General features: G+C 45.1%; 1 protein-coding gene across 3 annotated transcripts; it reads left to right on the top strand.

Annotated features, from left to right (window-relative positions):
* The first annotated feature begins 16992 nt into the window (after positions 1–16992).
* On the top strand, positions 16993–24496 carry LOC123084995 (calcium-transporting ATPase 10, plasma membrane-type). 3 transcript variants are annotated; one of them, XR_006439516.1, is made up of 8 exons: positions 16993–17552; positions 19287–19341; positions 19427–21378; positions 21465–21623; positions 21920–22091; positions 22540–22838; positions 23171–23507; positions 23888–24496. XR_006439516.1 is itself a non-coding variant. In XM_044506546.1 (7 exons), exons 1-7 carry the CDS (start codon positions 17376–17378, stop codon positions 23417–23419), a joined length of 3063 nt encoding a protein of 1020 aa, XP_044362481.1. In that variant the 5' UTR covers positions 16993–17375; the 3' UTR covers positions 23420–23772. The 3 variants fall into 3 exon arrangements, 1 of the variants encoding a protein (XP_044362481.1); XR_006439517.1 differs by having other exon boundaries at positions 23904–24496; XM_044506546.1 differs by lacking the exon at positions 23888–24496 and having other exon boundaries at positions 23171–23772.

A 24496-nucleotide genomic window follows, 5' to 3' on the forward strand; every position in this document is an offset into this window, starting at 1 on the left:
AGTTGTTTCTGGTTTAGAAAATTGTTCGGAACATTTTTGGTATTCATGTGAACATTTTTGAATTTGCGAACATTCTGTGAATTCATTACTTTTTTGAATTTCATGATTTTTTTTGAATTCTTGAACATTTATTTACACGACACTTTTTTGTATTCACGTGAGTGTTTTTTGAATTTCATGAATGTTTTTTGAATTCATGTTTTTTGGGTATTCGCGTGAACATTTTTTGTACTGGTCCACCCACCGCCGTAGGAGGACTTGCTTCTGCTCGCCTCGAGTTGGTGGAGGTACTGGTGCGGAAACAACTCGACCTGTCCGTGTCCAGGAGCGTGTGGTGCACGGGTGTGGGTCACGTCCGGGCGGCCGAAGCTCCCCGCGGAGCAGACGCGGTGTACTTTCGGCACCATCAACCGGACAAAAGGACTACGCGGTTTCTAGCAGTATGTATGTCATGGAGCCTCTCCGTGCTCCAAGAGATGGATGTTGCTTTCTCTTGCGGTTGCGCATCAGCAGGGCTCGTTTTCGCACGACCAGACTTTGCAGAGGGCTCGTTGAAATATACTGGAGTGGTACTATATATTTTCTGAATTTTCGCCTTAAATTCCTGCCGGGCTGCCTCATTCTTCATTTTAAGGACTTTTCTGTTACGGTCCTTGGTCAAGTTAATTCCACTTCTCGACGCAAAAAAAAGTTAATTCCGCTTCCTCATGGTCAATACTGGTTGGAAATATAATAGATCCCCAAGGGAATTGAATAGGAGCGAGGAATCTTACTACTTTCTTGTTTTGTTGCTAGAATCTAGAAACTAGTGGGTCTCTTTTCAAAGGTTGGATGCCTAAAACACTATCTATATCTATATCTATACTTTTATAAAAAAAATAGAGTTGGTGATAATGGTGTGCCTGCCATCTTGCAATATAGGCTGTTCGATTTATATCTGGCGGATAGGAACGAAGCTATGACAATTTTGCAAAAAGATGCCTACATTCCTCTCCACATTTGCAAATAAGGCTTCTCTTGTTCATTCTTTTCTCCCACAACATAAACTACTCATACAGATACATCTTAATTTTCCGTACAACGCGTGGGCATCTTGCTAGTAATAAGAAGAATGCAAGATCAATGTCATAATCGAGTTTGCACGGAAGGTTGCTTGGTTCTATGACCAAAGAAGGAAAGAGTATTTATAAGAGTTTTGAGGCATCTCCAACGGCAATTTGCAAATTTTTTCCCGCATATCGAACACGAATGTGGAAGGCCGCCATCCAACCGTAGCCGCATATATCCGGCTTTTTCTAAAAAAAATCAGTCCGCACAATCAAATAGCCGCGTACAAATGGTACACACGTTCAAATAGTCGCACATTAGTTCAAATTTTTAAAAGTAGTCCGCAGTTGCAAACCTGACCATGGCATCTCCGCATATGCTCTCACACATCTGTAGGTACTCGTCCCACGAATCAACGTCCGTGCCATATGCAAGCATCCGGGGTGCAGCCGTGCACTTTTGGTAACCACAGGCCAATCGTTTCCACGACGTCTTTCTTCATGATGAAGCAGACACCATAGCACCGGACGCCATGGTACAGACGATCGAAAATAGTCTTGCGCATTCGAAAACGCGGCGAAATGGTCAGCAACAGTGCATCCGGGACAAAGTAGTTGGTCATCAATGTCAAATGGCCATGCGCGCTGTTGCGGTTGAGCACTCGATGACCCTTGATCGAGCCCTTGAAATTGAGAACATGTTCCTCCGCACGCTCCGCGTCTTCAAGGACCGCCTGCATCATCGCCGTCTCATCAGAGTACTCCTCCTCGTCCGACGACTCAACATAGTGCTCGTATATGTACTACAAATCGGAATCCATTGCTAGAAAGAAGAAAGGAAACTGCTTTTAGCTCCGATGATTCATCCAACAGTTGCCGGGCATGGTGAGTATAACTGTAGCGGATGGTACATGGCAGAGCCATCGGAGGATAGGAGTCACGGAGGAGTAGATTCTACGACGTCTTTCTTCAGGATGAAGCACACACCATAGCACCGGACGCCATGGTACTGAAGGAAATATGCCCTAGAGGCAATAATAAAGTTATTATTTATTTCCTTATATCATGATAAATGTTTATTATTCATGCTAGAATTGTATTAACCGGAAACATAATATATGTATGAATACATAGACAAACAGAGTGTCACTAATATGCCTCTACTTGACTAGCTCGTTAATCAAAGATGGTTATGTTTCCTAACCATAGACGTGAGTTGTCATTTGATTAACGGGATCACATCATTAGGAGAATGATGTGATTGACTTGACCCATTCCGTTAGCATAGCACTTGATCGTTTAGTTTGTTGCTATTGCTTTCTTCATGACTTATACATGTTCCTATGACTATGAGATTATGCAACTCCCGTTTATCGGAGGAACACTTTGTGTGCTACCAAACGTCACAACGTAACCGGATGATTATAAAGGTGCTCTACAGGTGTCTCCGAAGGTACTTGCTGGGTTGGCGTATTTCGAGATTAGGATTTGTCACTCCGATTGTCGGAGAGGTATCTCTGGGCCCTCTCGGTAATGCACATCACTTAAGCCTTGCAAGCATTGCAACTAATGAGTTAGTTGCGGATGATGTATTACGGAACGAGTAAAGAGACTTGCCAGTAACGAGATTGAACTAGGTATTGAGATACCGACGATCGAACCTCGGGCAAGTAACATACCGATGACAAAGGGAACAACGTATGTAGTTATGCGGTCTGACCGATAAAGATCTTCGTAGAATATGTGGGATCCAATATGAGCATCCAGGTTCCGCTATTGGTTATTGACCGGAGACGTGTCTCGTTCATGTCTACATAGTTCTCGAACCCGTAGGGTCCGCACGCTTAACGTTTAGATGACAGTTATATTATGAGTTTATATGTTTTGATGTACCGAAGGTTGTTCGGAGTCCCGGATGTGATAACGGACATGACGAGGAGTCTCGAAATGATCGAGACATGAAGATTGATATATTGGAAGCCTATGTTTGAATATCGGAAGTGTTCCAGGTGAAATCGGGATTTTTCTGGAGTACCGGGAGGTTACCGGAACCCCCCGGGAGGTTAATGGGCCTTAGTGGGCCTTTACGGAGAAGAGGAGAGGCGGCCAGGGCTGGGACGCACGCCCCTCCCCCCTAGTCCGAATAGGACAAGGAGAGGGGGGCGGCGCCCCCCTTCCTTGCTCTCTCCCTCCTCTTTCCCCCTCCCAAGTCCTAATCCAACTAGGAAAGGGGGGAGTCCTACTCCCGATGGGAGTAGGACTCCTCCTGGCGCGCCCTCTCTCCTGGCCGGCCGCACCCCCTTGCTCCTTTATATACGGGGGCAGGGGGCACCCTAGAGACACAACAATTGATCAGTTGATCTTTTAGCCGTGTGCGGCGCCCTCCTCCACCATAGTCCACCTCGATAATACTGTAGCGGTGCTTAGGCGAAGCCCTGCGTCGGTAGAACATCATCATCGTCACCACGCCGTCGTGCTGACGAAACTCTCCCTCAACACTTGGCTTGATCGGAGTTCGAGGGACGTCATCAGGCTGAACGTGTGCAGAACTCGGAGGTGTCGTGCGTTCGGTACTTGATCGGTCGGATCTTGAAGACGTACGACTACATCAACCGCGTTGTGCTAACGCTTCCGCTTTCGGTCTATGAGGGTACGTGGACAACACTCTCCCCTCTCGTTGCTATGCATCACCATGATCTTGCGTGTGCGTAGGAATTTTTTTGAAATTACTACGTTCCCCAACAGTGGCATCCGAGCCTGGTTTTATGCGTAGATATAATATGCATGAGTAGAACACAAGTGAGTTGTGGGCGATATAAGTCATACTGCTTATCAGCATGTCATACTTTGGTTCGGCGGTATTGTTGGATGAAGCGGCCCAGACCGACATTACGCGTACGCTTACGCGAGACTGGTTCTACCGACGTGCTTTGCACACAGGTGGCTGGTGGGTGTCAGTTTCTCCAACTTTAGTTAAACCGAGTGTGGCTACGCCCGGTCCTTGAGAAGGTTAAAACGGCACTAACTTGACAAACTATCGCTCTAGTTTTGATGCGTAGGTAAGAACGGTTCTTGCTCAGTCCATAGCAGCCACGTAAAACTTGCAACAACAAAGTAGAGGACGTCTAACTTGTTTTTGCAGGGCATGTTGTGATGTGATATGGTCAAGACGTGATGAGATATAAGTTGTTGTATAAGATGATCATGTTTTGTTGAAGTTATCGGCAACTGGCAGAAGCCTTATGGTTGTCTCTTTATTGCATAAGATGCAAGCGCCAAATAATTGCTTTACTTTATCGCTATGCAATAGCAACAATTGCAAGAGCAATAGTTGGCGAGACGACCATATGACGACACATTGATATAGATCAAGATGATGGAGATCATGGTGTCATGCCAGTGACGATGAAAATCATGACGATGCTTTGGAGATGGAGATCAAAGGCACAAAATGATGATGGCCATATCATGTCACATATTTTGATTGCATGTGATGTTTATCTTTTATACATCTTATTTTGCTTAGTTCGACGGTAGCTTTATAAGATGATCTCTCACTAATTATCAAGGTACAAGTGTTCTCCCTGAGTATGCACTGTTGTGAAAGTTCTTCGTGCTGAGACACCACGTGATGATCGGGTGTGATAGGCTCTACGTTCAAATACAACGGGTGCAAAACAGTTGCACACGCGGAATACTCAGGTTAAACTTGACGAGCCTAGCATATAACAGATATGGCCTCGGAACACTGAGACCGAAAGGTCGAAAGTGAATCATATAGTAGATATGATCAACATAGTGATGTTCATCATTGAAACTACTCCATCTCACGTGATGATCAGACATGGTTTAGTTGATATGGATCACGTGATCACTTAGAGGATTAGAGAGACGTCTATCTAAATGAGAGTTCTTAAGTAATATGATTAATTGAACTTAAATTTATCACGAACATAGTCCTGGTAGTATTAGCATATCTATGTTGTAGATCAATAGCTTGCATTTAGCTCCCCTGTTTTATTTTTTTATATGTTCCTAGAGAAAACTAAGTTGAAAGATGTTAGTAGCAATGATGCGGATTGGATCCGTGATCTGAGGTTTATCCTCATTGCTGCACAGAAGAATTATGTCCTTGATGCACCGCTAGGTGACAAACCTATTGCAGGAGCAGATGTAGATGTTATGAGCGTTTGGCTAGCTCAATACGATGACTACTTGATAGTTTAGTGCACCATGCTAAAACGTCTTAGAATCGGTACTTCAAAGACGTTTTGAACGTCATGGACCATATGAGATGTTCCAGGAGTTGAAGTTAATATTTCAAGCAAATACCCGAGTTGAGAGATATGAAGTCTCCAACAAGTTCTATAGCTAAAAGATGGAGGAGAATAGCTCAAGCAGTGAGCATGCACTCAGATTGTCTGGGTACTACAATCACTTGAATCAAGTGGGAGTTAATCTTCCAGATAAAATAGTGATTGACAGAATTCTCTAGTCACCATCACTAAGTTAGTAGAACTTTGTGACGAACTATAATATGCAAGGGATAACGGAAACGATTCCCAAGCTCTTCGTGATGCTGAAATCAAACGAAGGTAGAAATCAAGAAAAGCATGAAGTGTTGATGGTAAAAACCCACTAGTTTCAAGTAAAGGGACAAAGGGAAGAAAGGGGAACTTCAATAAGAACGGCAAGCAAGTTGCTGCTCAAATGAAAAAATCCAAGTCTGGACCTAAGCTTGAAACTGAGTGCTTCTACTGCAAAGGGACTGGTCACTCGAAGCGGAACTACCCCAAGTAATTGGCAGATAAGCAGGATGACAAAGTGAACATAGGTATATTTGATATACATGTTATTGATGTGTACTTTACTAGTGTTTATAGCAACCCCTCAGTATTTGATACTAGTTTAGTTGCTAAGAATAGTAACTCGAAACGGGAGTTGCAGAATGAACAGAGACTAGTTAAGGGTGAAGTGACGATGTGTATTGGAAATGGTTCCAAGATTGATATGATCATCATCGCACACTCCCTATACTTTCGGGATTAGTGTTAAACCTAAAATAAATGTTATTTAGTGTTTGCGTTGAGCATGAATATGATTGGATCATGTTTATTGCAATACGGTTATTCATGTAAGTTAGAGAATAATTGTTGTTCTGTTTACATGAATAAAACCTTCTATGGTCATACACCCAATGAAAATGGTTTGTTGGATCTCGATCGTGGTGATACACATTTTCATAATATTGAAGCCAAAAGATGCAAAGTTAATAATGATAGTGCAACTTATTTGTGGCACTGTCGTTTAGGTTATATTGGTGTAAAGCGCATGAAGAAAATCCATGCTGATGGGCTTTTGGAATCACTTGATTATGAATCAGTTGATGCTTGCGAACCATGCCTCATGGGCAAGATGACTAAGACTCCGTTCTCCAGAACAATGGAGCGAGCAACAGATTTTCTAGAAATCATGCATACTGATGTATGTGGTCCAATGAATATTGAGGCTCGCGGCAGGTATCATTATTTTCTGATCTTCACAGATGATTTGAGCAGATATGAGTATATCTACTTGATGAAACACAAGTCTGAAACATTTGAAAAGTTCAAAGAATTTCAGAGTGAAATGGAGAATCATCGTAACAAAAAATAAAAGTTTCTACGATATGATCGCAGAAGTAAAATATTTGAGTTACGAGTTTGGCCTTCAGTTAAAACAATGTGAAATAGTTTCACTACTCACGCCACCTGGAACACCACAGTGTAATGGTGTGTCCGAAAGTCGTAACCATACTTTATTAGATATGGTGCGATCTATGATGTCTCTTACCAATTTACCACTATCGTTCTGGGGTTATGCATTAGAGACAGCTACATTCACGTTAAATAGGGCACCATCTAAATCCGTTGAGACGACACCGTACGTACTATGGTTTGACAAGAAACCTAAGCTATCGTTTCTTAAAGTTTGAGGTTGCAATGCTTATGTGAAAAAGTTTCAACCTGATAAGCTCAAACCCAAATCGGAGAAGTGCGTCTTCATAGGATACCCAAAAGAAAATGTTGGGTACACCTTCTATCACAGATCCGAAGGCAAGATATTCATTGCTAAGAATGGATCCTTTCTAGAGAATGAGTTTCTCTCGAAAGAAGTGAGTGGGAGGAAAGTAGAACTTGATGAGGTAACTGTACCTTCTCCCTTATTGGAAAGTAGTTCATCACAGAAATCTGTTCCTGTGACTACTACACCAATTAGTGAAGAAGTTAATGATGATGATCATGTAACTTCAGATCAAGTTACTACCAAACCTCGTAGGTAAACCAGAGTGAGATCCGCACCAGAGTGGTACGGTAATCCTGTTCTGGAGGTCATGTTACTTGACCATGACGAACCTACGAACTATGAGGAAGCGATGATGAGCCCAGATTCCGCGAAATGGCTTGAGGCCATGAAATATGAGATGAGATCCATGTATAAGAACAAAGTATGGACTTTGATTGACTTGCTCAAAGATCGGTGAGCCATTGATATTAAATGGATCTTCAAGAGGAAGACGGACGCTGATAGTAGTGTTACTATCTACAAAGCTAAGAATTGTCAAAAAAGGTTTTCGACAAGTTCAAGGTGTTGACTACGATGGGAGTTTCTCACTCGTATCCATGCTTAAGTCTGTCCGAATCATGTTAGCAATTGCCACATTTTATGAAATCTGGCAAATGGATAAACAAAACTACATTCCTTAATGGATTTATTAAAGAAGAGTTGTATATGATGCAACAAGAAAGTTTTGTCAATCCTAAAGGTGCTAACAAAATATGCAAGCTCCAGCGATCCATCTATGGACTGGTGCAAGCATCTCGGAGTTGGAATATACGCTTTGATAAGTTGATCAAAGCATATAGTTTTATACAGACTTGCAGTGAAGCCTGTATTTACAAGAAAGTGAGTGGGAGCACTACAACATTTCTGATAAGTATGTGTGAATGGCATATTGTTGATCGGAGATAATGTAGAATTATTCTGCAAAGCATAAAGGAGTGTTTGAAAGGAGTTTTTCAAAGAAAGACTTCGGTGAAGCTGCTTACATATTGAGCATCAACATCTATAGAGATAGATCAAGACGCTTGATAAGTTTTTCAATGAGTACATACCTTGACAAGATTTTGAAATAGTTCAAAATGGAACAGTCAAAGAAAGAGTTCTTGCCTGTGTTACAAGGTGTGAAACTGCGTAAGACTCAAAGCCATAGTCATTCCCTATGCCTCAGTCATAGGTTCTATAAAGTATGCCATGCTGTATACTAGATCTATTGTATGCCCTACCACTGATTTGGCAAGGGAGTACAATAGTGATCTAGGAGTAGATCACTGGACAGCGGTCAAAATTATCCTTAGTGGAATAAGGATATGTTTCTCGATTATGGAGGTGACAAAAAGGTTCGTCGTAAAGGGTTACATTGATGCAAATTTTGACACTGATCCAGATGACTCTAAATCTCAATCTGGATACATATTGAAAGTGGGAGCAATTAGTTAGAGTAGCTCCGTGCAGAGCATTGTTGACATAGAAATTTGCAAAATACTTACGGATATGAATGTGGCAGACCCGTTGACTAAACTTCTCTCACAAGCAAAACATGATCACACCTTAGTACTCTTTGGGTGTTAATCACATAGCGATGTGAACTAGATTATTGACTCTAGTAAACCCTTTGGGTGTTGGTCACATGTCCATGTGAACTATGGGTGTTAATCACATGGTGATGTGAACTATTGGTATTAAATCACATGGCGGTGTGAACTAGATTATTGACTCTAGTGCAAGTGGGAGACTGAAGGAAATATGCCCTAGAGGCAATAATAAAGTTATTATTTATTTCCTTATATCATGATAAATGTTTATTATTCATGCTAGAATTGTATTAACCGGAAACATAATACATGTGTGAATATATAGACAAACAGAGTGTCACTAGTATGCCTCTACTTGACTAGCTCGTTGATCAAAGATGGTTATGTTTCCTAACCATAGACATGAGTTATCATTTGATTAACAGAATCACATCATTAGGAGAATGATGTGATTGACTTGACCCATTCCGTTAGCATAGCACTTGATCGTTTAGTTTGTTGCTATTGCTTTCTTCATGACTTATACATGTTCCTATGACTATGAGATTATGCAATTCCCGTTTACCGGAGGAACACTTTGTGTGCTACCAAACATCACAACGTAACTGGATGATTATAAAGGTGCTCTACAGGTGTCTTCGAAGGTACTTGTTGGGTTGGCGTATTTCGAGATTAGGATTTGTCACTCCGATTGTCGGAGAGGTATCTCCGGGCCCTCTCGGTAATGCACATCACTTAAGCCTTGCAAGCATTACAACTAATGAGTTAGTTGCGGAATGATCTATTACAAAACGAGTAAAGAGACTTACCGATAACGAGATTGAACTAGGTATTGAGATACCGACGATCGAATCTCGGGCAAGTAACATACCGATGACAAAGGGAACAACGTATGTAGTTATGCGGTCTGACCGATAAAGATCTTCGTAGAATATGTGGGAGCCAATATGAGCATCCAGGTTCCGCTATTGGTTATTGACCGGAGACGTGTCTCGGTCATGTCTACATAGTTCTCGAACCCGTAGGGTCCGCACGCTTAACATTTCGATGACAGTTATAGTATGAGTTTATATGTTTTGATGTACCGAAGGTTGTTCGGAGTCCCGGATGTGATCACAGACATGACGAGGAGTCTCGAAATGGTGGAGACATGAATATTGATATATTGGAAGCCTATGTTTGGATATCGGAAGTGTTCCGGGTGAAATTGGGATTTTTCCGGAGTACCGGGAGGTTACCAGAACCCCTCGGGAGGTTAATGGGCCTTAGTGGGCCTTTACGGTGAAGAGGAGTGGCGGCCACGGCTGGGTCGCACGCCCCTCCCCTAGTCTGAATAGGACAAGGAGAGGGGGGTGGCGCCCCCCTTCCTTCCTCTCTCCCTTCTCTTTCCCCCTCCCAAGTCCTAATCCAACTAGGAAAGGGGGGAGTCCTACTCCCGGTGGGAGTAGGACTCCTCCTGGCGCGCCCCCTCTCCTGGCCGGCCGCACCCCCTTGCTCCTTTATATACGGGGGCCGGGGGGCACCCTAGAGACACAACAATTGATCAGTTGGTCTTTTAGCCGTGTGCGGTACCCCCTCCATCATAGTCCACCTCGATAATACTGTAGCGGTGCTTAGGCGAAGCCCTGCGTTGGTAGAACATCATCATCGTCACCACGCTGTCATGCTGACTAAACTCTCCCTCAACACTCGACTGGATCGGAGTTCGAGGGACGTCATCAGGCTGAACGTGTGCAGAACTCGGAGGTGCCGTGCGTTCGGTACTTGATCGGTCGGATCTTGAAGACGTACGACTACATCAACCGCGTTGTGCTAACGCTTCCGCTTTCGGTCTATGAGGGTACGTGGACAACACTCTCCCCTCTCGTTGCTATGCATCACCATGATCTTGCGCGTGCCTAGGAATTTTTTTGAAATTACTACATTCCCCAACAGGTACAAATGATCGAAAATAGTCTTGCGCATTCGAGAACGCGGCGAAATGGTCAGCAACAGTGCATCCGGGACAAAGTAGTCGGTCATCAATGTCAAATGGCCATGCACACTGTTGCGGTTGAGCACTCGATGACCCTTGATCGAGCCCTTGAAATTGAGAACATGTTCCTCCGCACTTTCCGCGTCTTCAAGGACCGCCTGCATCATCGCCATCCCATCAGAGTACTCCTCCTCGTCCGACGAACCGTCCGACGACTCAACATAGTGCTCGTATATGTACTACAAATCGGAATACATTGCTAGAAAGAAGAAAGGAAACTGCTTTTAGCTCCGGCGATTCATCCAATAGTTGCCGAGCATGGTGAGTATAACTGTAGCGGATGGTACATGGCAGAGCCATCAGAGGATAGGGGTCACGGAGCAGTAGCAGGGTGGAGCCCTGCTAGAGCGTTGGAGGTGATGAGGACGTAGAGTTCCGGCAGGGGTGTGGCGTGGCGACCGGGGTGGTGGAGCGGCGACGAAGGCAAAAGAGAAAGTGGGGAGGATGGAAGCATGGGGTTCGGGAAGGGTTTTGGGTGGGCCAGGGGTGTCAGAATCCCACGTGTCTGGTGTCCGGACTCCCGCAAAGCTCCCTCACTTTTGTCTCCGATTTACGGGAGAAAACACGTCTGAACTGTGCCGCGGACCAATACAAGACTGCGTTGGATGGCTTCCATGGTCCAGACAGCGCGGTCCGGACGCATGCGGGCGGTTTGCCGGTCCGCCTTGGAAATGCCCTAATGGGGAAGTTCTTATGAGATGCAGTGCAAATAAATTTACATTTATTCTAAAAGGAGGATGACCCTCGGCCTGTTCATCAGGGCGATGCACACAACCATTTTATCAATTATTCACATAGACCTTACATAGAATATATCGATAAATCTGAAGTCACCTTCTTTGACAATAACAGTTGCTACTCCTATGAAGTGATAAAGGGGGTGCACATGACTAGGGTCGCCTGCCCTAACCTTGCACCAACACCGAACATCAAAACCGAGGCCCCAACCAAGCCGTTCAACAGTGGGTCGAGAGCACAAATCGGTCCAGTGTACTCTTAGGGGCACCACATGCGCACACTTCACAGGCCGCCGCCACCATCTTCCCTTGATCCCTCTTCAGAACTAGTATCAATGTATTGACCTTGCCAGGCCTGTTGTCGACGTCGCCATGATGCCAAACAATGCCACCTCCCTATGTGCGTCAATCACCACGCATTCATCATCGAGACCCTGTGACGTCACGCCGCCGGGACTCCATGTTAGGCGTCACAAGCAACGTCGTTCCACCGATGAAACCGTCCACTGGTCCCTCAAGCTGAGGAACACCTCCAAGAATGATGTCCCCACGGGAGGAACAACACATGAGCGCTGCCATAGTCCGATGAACTGGTCATGGGTTTCCCCTGGAGGTAGAGCAAGGAAGTGGGAGCTTCACCTCGATGATGCCTTCAAGAAGGAAACGACGCCAAGGGTGTCGCCATCACTGGCTCCGACCACCGGCTGAAGACAAGGTCTTCACCCGGATCTGCCCCACGAGATTCCAACCGACATCGTGTGCACTGATTAAGACCACTTTCAAAGCCCCAGATCTTGCTGCACAGATCCGACGACTACCCACAGCAGCACTGCCACCGCGGAATCCCTGACATCCCGGCCATTGTTGGCGAACGCCACTACTGGAGCCTAAGGACGGGCTGCCACCCCAACTCTCCAAACCGCGAGATTGCCGAGAAGGATCCCGGTCCTGCTCGTCATAGTCGATGATCCGAACCAGCCGGAGCCAAAGCCACAAGATCGTTGGTACAACTCCGCTTGGACATGGCACCACCACACCATGCTGTCAAGGACCGCCTGAGCTTCACCGAGCGTCACCGCCTCGGGATCTAGGATGAACGTCACTGCCACCACTAGCCATGTCCGGCCACACTCTCCTACCTTTGATCGAAGCCCACCACCAGCACACCAAGCGCCGGCCGGAGGGCCGCGCCCATGCTGCCCGTGGATTCGGGAGAGGGAGGAGAGGCCCTCAGTCGCCGCAGTCACACGAACGGGCTTTGCCCGATGCCGACCACCGACGGCTACGGAGGGAGGGGGTCGCTGTCGTCGGAGGTTGAGGCCTCCATTGTCGCCCTCGAGGGGGCGACGCAAGAGGATAGCAGGTCACGAGATGGAGATAATTTACATAATAATAATTTAGGTTTTACAAAGTTGTAGTAAGCATGCATCAATTAATTTGGATCAGAGGGAGTAATAATAATTTCTCCAAGTCAAAATATGTCGACAGAAAAGCTCAACGAATTGGGTAAAAATTTGCATGCCGAAAGTTCAGACGGAGTCTAGTACGTTTGAAAGTATCACAAAGTTGCAAATCAAACAAATTCTTCACAAGTTTATGCCATCATTCTCAGGCTAGGAATTAGGGCATCTCCGACACACACTGTATTTGTTTATGGATTGGTCTGGACTGGTCCGCGTACAGTGTTATGGGAGATGGTCATCCAACTTTGTCTCCTAGACGTCTGTTCCTAAAAAAAAATAAGTCTGCGAGCTCAAAATAATAGTGTATCAAATCTTTGATTAGTGAAAATATTCAAATGCGACAGTAATTCTAACTCTAATTTTACAATCTAACTAAGTTTTCAAATATATAGTCCAACTTAAACTCAAGTCGCACATATGTTCGAATTGTCCCCTAAATGTCCGTCTCTATTTTTTCTAAGTCCACGAGCTCAAAATAATAGCATATAAAATATTTGATTAGTGAAAATATTCAAATGCGCCAATAGTTCTAATTCAAATATTACAATCCGACTAAAATTTAAAATAAATAGTCAACTTGAATTCAACTCGTACATATGTTCTAATCGTCCCCTTTAAGCGCCCACAGATGCTCAATCAAATATTCCTCCAGCTGCTCATGAGTAGCTCGATGTTGAATTTGTTGCTGCATTTGAACAAACTCATCAAACGTGGCTGGATTCTGATCTAGAAATTGTATAGGATCATTCATGTACTCAAATTTCAGACTCTAGCAACATCTAGACTCTAGGAACATCTTCACCCTCATTCTCCACGGTCATGTTGCGCATGATCATATAACATGTCATCACCTCCCATAAGGTCTTCGGATCTCAATGTTTTGCGGATCCACGAGCACCTAAACATGCTTGGAGCACTTCAAATGCCCTCTCCACATTGTTTCTAGTTCCTTCTTACCTTTGGGCAAACTGAGATCTTTCTGACCAACTGACCCAGAGACGGTCATCACGAAGGTAGCCCACGGAGGATAGATACCGTCAACTAGATAGTGGCCCATGCGTTGTAATGATTTCTATTGATAGTATAGTTGCAAGGAGGAGCTTACTTTTCAGTCAACCTAGCAAACAATGTAGCCTACTGCAGCACATTGATGTCATTATGAGACCGGAGCATGCCAAAAAAAGCTTTGGGGCAGTTCTTTCATTTTCAGTGCATGGAATCACATGATATCTGAGCAAATCTGGCCACCCTCTTTCTTCGGGCATTGCCCAGAGACTCTTGATGTCTGTGACAGTTGGTTCCCTCAAGTACTAAGGTCAAACACCTCGACCATTGCAGTAGCAAATCTAACCATGGCGTCTCTGCATGTACTCTCATACATCTGGAGGTACTTGTCCTACGAATCTACGGCCGTGCCATATGCAAGTATCTGAAATGCAGTCGTGCACTTATAGTAATCAAAGAACCCAATCCTTTCTACGACATCCTTGTTCAAGATGAAGTAGCCATCGTAGGACAGGGTGCAATTGTAGAGGTGATCGAAGACATTTATTTGCCCGAAAGCGCTGACAAAAATTGTCCGCGAATAGGGCATTGGGGACAAAGTAGTCGTCCACATTGTCAAATGCCTTACGATTCAGCACTCGATGAACCTTGGTCGATCCCTTGAAAGTAAGAGCATGCTCTTCCTTACGTTAGCGCCTACAATGACCGCCTGCATCATCGCCCTTTCATCCGCATAATTCTCCATGTGGGACAACTCAACACAGTGCTCGTACATGTACTCCATGCCCGAATCCATTGCTTCACAGAAGGGACAAAAATATTATCACCGCCATTTTACCAAACACTTGTCAGGCATAGTGACCCCCCATAGGGGCGGATGGTACCTGCGGTGGACGAACGAGAGGTGTGGACCAGTGGCGTGGCTATCTAGTGGAGTGACGGAGGCGGTGGAGGTCCGGAAATGGATTATCGGGGGGCTAGGGCGATAGAGTGGCGACGTCGGCAAGGGAGGAAGAAGATGTCGAGAAGGAGGGAACAAATGGAGACGTGGGGTCCATGTGTGGTTTTTGGTGGGTTGGGGTGTCGGAGTCCCACGTGATGACGGTCCATACTCCCACAAAGCCCCTTTAGCTTGCTTCCGTTTTTTCGGGAAAACGAACAAGGGGATTGGTCCATGGACCGATGCGGGGCGCTGTTGGATGGCAAACTGCGTCGGAACAATGCAATCCAGATGTATACGGGCGATTTAAAGGTCCACTTTGAGGATACCCCCAGTTTGTTTTTTTTACTTGGAACTAAAACACATGTGTTGTGCGACCACAAACGCCACCGAAGGCACTGTTTGAGTCTCCGCTCCTTTTCCGTCCCAGCCCGCGCACTCATGGCATCTTGAACGCCAAAACTTAAGCTGCTCATGAGTTGCTCGATGCCGAATTTGTTGATTTAATTGGACAAACCTATCAAATATGATTGAATTCTGACGTGGAAGTTGGATAAGATCACCCATGTTCTCAAATTCCAGACCCTCGATAGGATCTTCACCCTCATCCTCCATGATCATGTTGTGCATGGTAACACGACATGTCATCACCTCCTACAAGGTCTCTGGATCCCATATTTTTGCAGTTCCTCAAACAACTGCAAAACAGACTTGGGGTACTCGAAATGCCCTATCCACATCATTTCTAGCTTCTTCTCGTCCTTTGGCAAAGTGAGCTTTTTCCTGACCGACTAACACAGAGATGGTCTCGACGAAAGTCACCCATAGAGGGTAGATACTGTCAACCAGGTACTAGCCACGTATTAGTCATGCCCATTGACAATATATTTGCACGGAGGAGTTTGTCCTTCTGTCAACCTAGCAAACAATGGAGACCGCTGCAATATATTGATGTCATTGCGAGAAACAGACATGCCAAAGAAAGATTGCCAAATCCAGAGGTCCTGTGATGCAACAGCTTCAAGAATGATGGTGAGCTTCTTAACATGGCCCTGATGTTGCCATTGTAGAGCATATGGGCAGTTCTTCCATCTGAAGTGCATGCAATCAAGAGATCCGATGACCATCCTCTTATTTCCGAGAGTGTCATGAGCCTTTCGGTGTCTGTAACAATTGGTTCTCTCAAGTACCAAGGTCCAGACACTCTGACTGCAATAGCAAATCTGACCATTGAGTCTTCGTACACGCTCTTAGACTTCCGGAGGTACTCGACCGATGAATTTGTGGCCATGGCATATGCAAGCATCCGCAGTGCAACCGTGCACCAGAGAATCCGGTTCTTCCTATGACATCCTTCTTCAAGATGAATTAGCATGGTAGGCCTGGACACCATTGCAAAGACCATCAAACACATTTCCCCGAATCTGAAAGGGTCGGCGAAAATTGTGTGCAAATAGGGCATATGGGTAAAGTAGTCGCCCATTAACATGAAATGCCCTTGTGCCCTGTTCCGATTCAACACTCGGTGACCATTGATCAATCCCTTGAAATTGAAGAAAATGCTCTTTCTGCACGCTCCGGGTCTCCAAGGACCGCCTGCATTATCGCCATTTCATCTGCATACTCATCCTTGTCGATCTTCGTTCGTCTGCGTTCATGTGTCCACGGGTTGGACCCATTCGATCTATGCTTTTCTTCATCGACGACGGTTGTTGCTCTCGTGTGGTCCTTTGGGGTCTTGACACGACTACTTCCTCACTATCTATGCTCTGTGGCTCGCTCCAGCGCTTGTTGCCCTTGTCAGGTAGTTTACGAACATGGATTTGATTTTTTTTAATCTCATGTTCTTTGTACTGTCACGATGTTTGATAAATAGACTGGACGCTTCTAGAAAAAATACAATCAAGGAGTTGTTAAATTTTCTCGCAAACAAAAAAAAAGAAATTGTTAAATTGTTTGGTGAAAAGCAGAACTTGAAGAGCATGCGCGTGGACAGCACTGTCCCCGTCTCCCCTGCTTTCCCGTCCCACTCGCCGAACCCACCGTAAATTTCCCGCAACAATCATGGGCCAGACGCAGAGAGACAGACATGCAGCGTTCATCGGCCCGGAGACCCGTTCCGTTTGACCCCTGAATCCACGCTCCTTTCCCCAAACCAGAGCAAAGCACCCGCTTAATTCCCTTCCCCTCGCTCGCTCCCACACGTCGCGCCTCCCCTCTTCCTCCCTCGCTCGGATCCACCACCGCTCCTACCTAAAAATCTCGCCACCTTCCATGAAATCGGCCACCCCCAAGGACAGAATACCGCCACTTCCATGAAAGTATCGCATCGGAGTCGGACCCACGTACCCACGACGCGTCAACGACGGCCCCCCACGCGCTTCCTTCCCGGAAAATGCCGGTGCGAAGAGCCGCGTGCTAATATATAGGCACGGCGGAGCTGGTGGTGGTGGTGGGAGATCGGAGAGGGCTTCCTTGGTTGGTTTGACAGGGAGAGCAAGCAGGGACGCCCGCCATGGAGAGCTACCTCAACGAGAACTTCGGGGGCGTCAAGCCCAAGCACTCGTCCCACGAGGCGCTGGGCCGATGGCGCAAGGTCGTCGGCGTCGTCAAGAACCCCAAGCGCCGCTTCCGCTTCACCGCCAACCTCGGCAAGCGCTCCGAGGCCGCCGCCATGAAGCGGACCAACCAGGTACGCACGCACGCACATACATACGCCTCCCCGTCCTCGATTTCCATCTACGGTAGTAATTTCGCCGGAGAACCAAGAACTCTTTCTTTTTATTTGCGAAAGGGAGAACCAAGAACTCTGGAACGGAGAATTAATTTTTGGTTGGAGAACCAAGAACTCTAGAAGAGAATCAATTTAATTCGCCCTTTTGCATCTCTCATGTATTGTTTTCTGTCGCGGTCGCTCGCGCCTGCCATTGTCAGGCGTTTCCCCCAACCTTTGGTTGGCACGCATAGAAAGCGCAGGCTGCACATGCCATAGTTGGTAGTAGAGCATATACCTTCTTATCAGAAAATTGTGATGCAGAGGTTCGTCCCAAAAAGCAAACATTAGTTAGGCCATGACACTAGACATCTGAGAGGGCAATGGCAAATAATATACACAGATCTTGATCTGCAATGCACCTATAGTTGTTCGACGCATCTGTTTGGAGCGAGTCTGTAATTATTATTCTGTGTTGTTTAGAGTGAAATTATATCACTGTCATTAATGCACGTATGTCAAAAGTTTCAGAATAGGCCTTGTTGTTAAGAAAATCAAGATACCGTATGTAGTAAAATATAACCAAAAGTTACTACTTTTCCTGCACTATATACTTTTGGATTTCTATGTAGTGTATCAAACTTGCCATAGTTGATTTTTGCCATTTGCTAGAACAATTATCAGATGAATGAAGTAGGCCTAGAGCCTTGTGAAAAACGCAGCATTGCGTGACGTGGATGCTTCTAGCGGATCTTTTTTTGTTAAAAAAGGGAATCTCCATTATGGATTATTTTATTCTAGAAGAACACAATCCTATATTTTTGGTCTTCTCTGATGGTCTGACCACGGGTTGTCGTCTTTTTAAATACTACTCCCTCCGTTCCTAAATACTTGTCTTTCTAGGCATTTCAACAAGTGACTACATACGAAGCAAAATGAGTGAATCTACACTCTAAAATATGTCTACATACATCCGTATGTAGTAGTCATTTAAAATGTCTAGAAAGACAAATATTTAGGAACGAAGGGAGTAGATGATACTCCGCACGTTGTTGCGGGAATATTTGCAATACATTTCGATGATATGTGATTTCTATGGAACGTGAATGGTGATACTACGAAAACTAAAATTGCAAATCCATATGCTTTATTGTGTTTGATTAATGTATTGTAAAATATCTAATATATGTTTACATGTTGAGGTGGACATTTTCATATGCATGAATGCATGTTGTGGTGGGCCTTTTGCCATGCATGTTGCTTGATGATGTGGCATGCTTGCATGTTGAGAGAAATATGTTAGTGGGGCTAGCTATTTAGATATAGAAGATCTGGTGGAGTTGTTTTTTTGCTGCTGCAACTCCTGTGAATATAAAGTTATAAACCAACAAAGTTGCCCTTCAATAAACAAGTGGATTCTAGTTATAGCTGCTGCAACTGTCATTTCTCTCTGGTGCTTTTTACTACTCCCTCCGTTCCTAGATATAAAATGTTTTAGCTTTTCTCTATCTATTTTCTCAGATTCGCATGCATCTAGAAGCGTTTTAGTGTGTTTATTCACTCATTTTAATCCGTATGTAGTCCATATTGCAATATCTAAAACATCTTATAATTAGAAACGGAGGGAGTACATCTGTATGCCATGTTCAGCTTCAAGCAATCTGAGAACAGTTGTTATTCTTGAGACTGACTCCACACTAATACCTATTTCAGGAGAAGCTGCGTGTTGCTGTGCTTGTTTCAAAGGCTGCGCTTCAGTTCATCCATGGTATGATGATACCAGAGCGTACAATAATTATCCCTTTCCTTCTGGATTTCAACCAGTCAATCTTACCACCAACACAATTTCACAGGCCTCGCTCCCCAGAGCGAGTACACAGTCCCTGCTGCTGTCAAGGCAGCAGGCTATGGCATCTGTGCTGAGGAACTGAGCTCTGTTGTCGAGAGCCACGACATCAAGAAGTTGAAAGCACATGGCGGCACTGAGGGCCTCTTATCAAAGGTGTCTACCTCAGAGTCGGATGGCGTCAGCACATCCAAGGACAAGCTTGCATCCCGGCAGGAGATCTTTGGCATCAACAAATTCGCCGAGACGGAGGCCCGCAGCTTCTGGGTCTTTGTCTGGGAGGCGCTCCAGGACATGACACTCATGATCCTTGCTGCATGTGCCTTCTTCTCGCTTGTCGTCGGCATTGCCACCGAGGGGTGGCCCAAGGGCGCGCATGATGGCCTCGGCATCGTGGCTAGTATTCTTCTGGTTGTGTTTGTCACTGCGACAAGCGACTACCGGCAATCCCTGCAGTTCAAGGACCTTGACAAGGAGAAGAAGAAGATCACGGTGCAGGTCACCCGGAGTGGGTACCGGCAGAAGCTCTCGATATACGAGCTTCTCGTTGGTGACATTGTGCACCTTTCCATTGGTGATCAAGTACCAGCTGACGGTTTGTTCGTATCAGGATTCTCATTGCTGATTAATGAATCAAGCCTGACTGGGGAGAGTGAACCAGTTGCTGTCAATGCCGAGAACCCATTCCTTTTGTCAGGAACTAAAGTGCAGGATGGTTCTTGCAAGATGCTTGTGACAACAGTCGGCATGAGGACTCAATGGGGTAAACTCATGGCCACCCTCAGTGAAGGAGGGGATGATGAGACGCCATTGCAGGTCAAGCTGAACGGCGTTGCAACCATCATTGGCAAAATAGGCCTCGTCTTTGCTGTTGTCACATTTGCAGTGCTCACTGAAAGCCTGTTCCGACGCAAGATCATGGATGGCTCGTACTTGAGTTGGAGTGGAGATGATGCACTGGAGCTGCTTGAGTTCTTTGCTATTGCTGTTACCATTGTTGTCGTAGCAGTTCCTGAAGGCTTACCGCTCGCCGTGACCTTGAGCCTTGCTTTTGCCATGAAGAAGATGATGAATGACAAGGCACTTGTCCGACACCTGGCAGCCTGTGAGACCATGGGCTCAGCAACCTCCATTTGCAGCGACAAGACTGGCACACTCACAACGAATCACATGACTGTCGTCAAGGCTTGCATCTGTGGCAAAATTAAAGAAGTGGATAAATCTTCAAACACCAAGAGCTTATTCTCTGAGCTACCGGATTCTGTCATGACAATGCTCTCGCAGTCCATATTTAACAACACTGGTGGCGATGTTGTCATCAACCAGGATGGCAAACGCGAAATACTGGGCACACCAACAGAGACAGCAATTCTAGAGCTTGGCCTGTCACTCGGTGGAGATTTCCAGGCAGTGCGAAAAGCAACCACCCTCCTCAAAGTCGAGCCATTTAACTCAGCGAAGAAGAGAATGGGAGTGGTCATCCAGCTGCCAGGGGGCGCATTCCGTGCTCACTGCAAAGGTGCATCAGAGATCATATTGGCATCTTGCAGCAAGTACCTGAATGATCAAGGCAATGCCGTCCCCCTTGACAGTGCAACTATTGCTCACTTGAATGCCACGATCGAGAGCTTTGCAAATGAGGCACTTCGCACTCTGTGCCTTGCTTACATTGAAGTTGCACAAGGGTTCTCAGCTAATGATGCGATTCCTGAAGAGGGGTACACATGCATTGGCATTGTTGGGATTAAAGACCCAGTGCGCCCGGGTGTGAAGGAATCCGTCGCCATCTGCAGGTCAGCCGGTATTACTGTCAGGATGGTCACAGGCGACAACATTAACACAGCAAAGGCAATTGCCCGGGAATGTGGCATTCTGACTGAAGGTGGTCTTGCCATTGAAGGCCCAGATTTTAGAACTAAGAGTGCAGAAGAAATGTTCAAATTGATACCAAAGATACAGGTATGTTTACTGCTGTTGCCATTTATCTTGCCTATCATTTCTGGATTTCATTTGTCAACATACTGTTGTTATATGTATCATATCAGGTAATGGCTAGGTCTTCACCACTTGACAAGCACACCTTAGTGAAGAATCTCCGGACTACACATGAAGAAGTTGTTGCGGTGACTGGTGACGGGACAAATGATGCACCTGCACTTCATGAGGCTGATATTGGACTTGCGATGGGCATTGCTGGAACTGAGGTATTTTCACAGAGCAAAAATTATTAATATTATCTCTTGTATGGGGAAAAATAGTCATGTCAATTTAATATATAAAATACTATAAAATTCTTTGACATGCCTAGCTATGACTCATCGAGTGTCTTCCAATGTAATTACTACTACCTAGTAGTGTGTCAGCATGTTTATGATCTATCATTATGCCACTGCAGCATCTATAAGGCCTTGTACATCATGATTTGCACAGTCAATTACTTGTCCACTCAAGCCATTCCTTATTTAGTTCCAGTATGCCTCATTTTGCTATCTGTTTGAAGGTTGCGAAAGAGAGTGCCGATGTCATCATTCTTGATGACAACTTCTCCACCATAGTCACAGTTGCCAAATGGGGTCGATCTGTGTACATCAACATTCAGAAGTTTGTGCAGTTTCAACTGACAGTCAACGTGGTTGCCCTCGTTGTGAACTTCTCGTCAGCCTGCTTGACAGGTATACCTGAAACTTTGATGCGCTCATTTAAGCTGGCAATAACCTGTAAAGAAAGAACATAGGCTGATTTCTGTAAAAATTGAATAACCTTCAAGAACTGAACACTAAATCAGTTCATTTGATTAAAGGGAGGGGTTTTACCGCATCAGCTTGATTCTGTAAAAAATAAAATAACATTCTACAGTTGAATTCTAATCAGTCATTTTGTATGTTACCTTTAGTGCTGGTTCATGCTCCAATTATTATCATAAACCAACTCCTGATGGAACTAACTGCTACATGTTTTTTTCAAGTTTTTAACTCATAAATTGTGATACAAATATTCCTTTAAGACAGTATTAAGATAAGCTACACCTGGAAACTATATTAATGTAGCAAATTTTTAGTTCCATAGTTTATTTTGTGAGGTGCACTTCACTGTTTTTCATACTTCTACTTGTCAATTCAGGGAGTGCTCCCCTCACTGCTGTTCAGTTGCTGTGGGTCAATATGATCATGGACACACTCGGAGCATTGGCATTGGCCACAGAACCTCCAAACGATGAACTGATGAAGAGGACTCCCGTTGGAAGGAAAGGAAACTTCATTAGCAACATTATGTGGAGGAACATCATGGGACAGGCAATCTACCAGTTCTTTGTAATTTGGTATCTGCAGACCGAAGGAAAGACGTTGTTTGAACTTAAGGGTGATAATTCCGATCTAGTCCTGAACACGCTCATCTTCAATTGCTTTGTGTTCTGCCAGGTAAGTCGAAGTTTCTATTGCATTCATTTGATTTCTGCGAAAGAGTCTTTTAGGATTTCACTGTTCCCCGCTCCAATAATGCCATTTATTTATCAACCAGGCACTGGTTTCAGCAAAAATACTAAATACAAGAAATACAATGGATGCATCCTTATTAATAGGACTATAATGCTTCTCTGTCACTATCATAATATGGCAAACTATGAACACTTACCAAGGCAACAAAGTCTGACGACTTCATTACCAAATAATAATTTTGAATGAAAAAAAGAACCATACTAGTTTTTCTGGGTGACAGTGTACGAAAATGAGCTGAAGTTTTCGTTATGCAGGTGTTCAACGAGGTGAGCTCCAGAGAGATGGAGAGGATAAATGTATTCAAAGGCATTCTAGACAACAACGTGTTTGTCGCGGTGCTCGGCAGCACGGTCGTATTCCAGATCATCATAGTACAGTTCCTTGGCGACTTTGCGAACACCACCCCTCTGTCGCTCAGGGAGTGGTTCTCCTGCATTGTCATCGGCTTCATAGGCATGCCCATCGCCGCGATAGTCAAGCTCTTCCCGGTGGGTTCTCAGTAGGAGACGCCAGCTAATTTGCAGTCAGGAACTGAAGTGAGGTGGTAGGACTACAGGCTGACGGCGATGCCAACGCAGTTTGGGCGCTGTGGTGAGCATAAGAAACTCTTCTTTCTGCTGTTATTAATCCGTTTTATTTATCTAGGTGAATTGAATCTATGGCCTTCTTTTTCTTTTGCATTTGATCTTTAGAGGATGAGCCAAGACTGTGGGCTCGATTCTTCAAAAGTGCTTTAATAGACCCTTGATAGTTATTTTTTCATGTTGTTTATGTTGGAACTTGAAATTGTATATGCATCATTTGATATAAGCTTGCACCAACCTAAAGTACTTGAGACATCTGTTCCTTTTTGCCATCTTTGTGCCTGTTTGACGTCCAGTGCCAGAAATTTAGCTCCAAATTTTTTGATGAAAATCTCAATCATTCTTCTTGTCCGGTGTGACTGTCACTGAAGCGTGATTCTTTGGAAGTTGCCACTTTGACCAGGGATCTGTTGCAATCCAAATGCCACCGTCGTAAGCATTGAGCAGAACAGAACAGTGTGGGTGCTTGTGCAGCAGCATAGGGGGATTGGCGGTTAGCTTCTTTTGGCGCCCAGCCTTATCTCCGCATCACAGGCGATTGACACAGAGGCAGCTTGCTTCCATCACTGCTGTCGCCCGGCGCCCGTATCAAATGTTTTTGACCAGTCAAGGCAAGCATCGTGTGTACCACAACAACTCCTACTGCCGCACAAGCACAAGCACAAGGCGGCAGGAAGCAGCGGCCACTTGGGATAGATAAAATTCCAACAGCGTCAGCCAATAGCTGCCGACCTGTTTTTTTTTTTGTGTGTGTGTGTTTTACCGGCTGCCAGCCAGGCACAAGACAGCCGAGCAAAGGCAGTAAGGGCAACTCCAGCGCACGACCTCAAACGGACGTCCGTTTGACTCGGATTCTATTCGTTTGGGACGGGCAATGAGGTCGTGTCTGAACCATTTCTGGGATGCGGTGGCCGTGCGTCCAATGCATGGACGCATTCTGTCCGTCTCCCTTTTTAAACCTAAATTTTAGAATAAACCACGTCCTAGTTCATGCCA

The sequence above is a fragment of the Triticum aestivum genome, chromosome 4A (assembly GCF_018294505.1).
Source record: "Triticum aestivum cultivar Chinese Spring chromosome 4A, IWGSC CS RefSeq v2.1, whole genome shotgun sequence".
Taxonomy (NCBI): Eukaryota; Viridiplantae; Streptophyta; class Magnoliopsida; order Poales; family Poaceae; genus Triticum; species Triticum aestivum.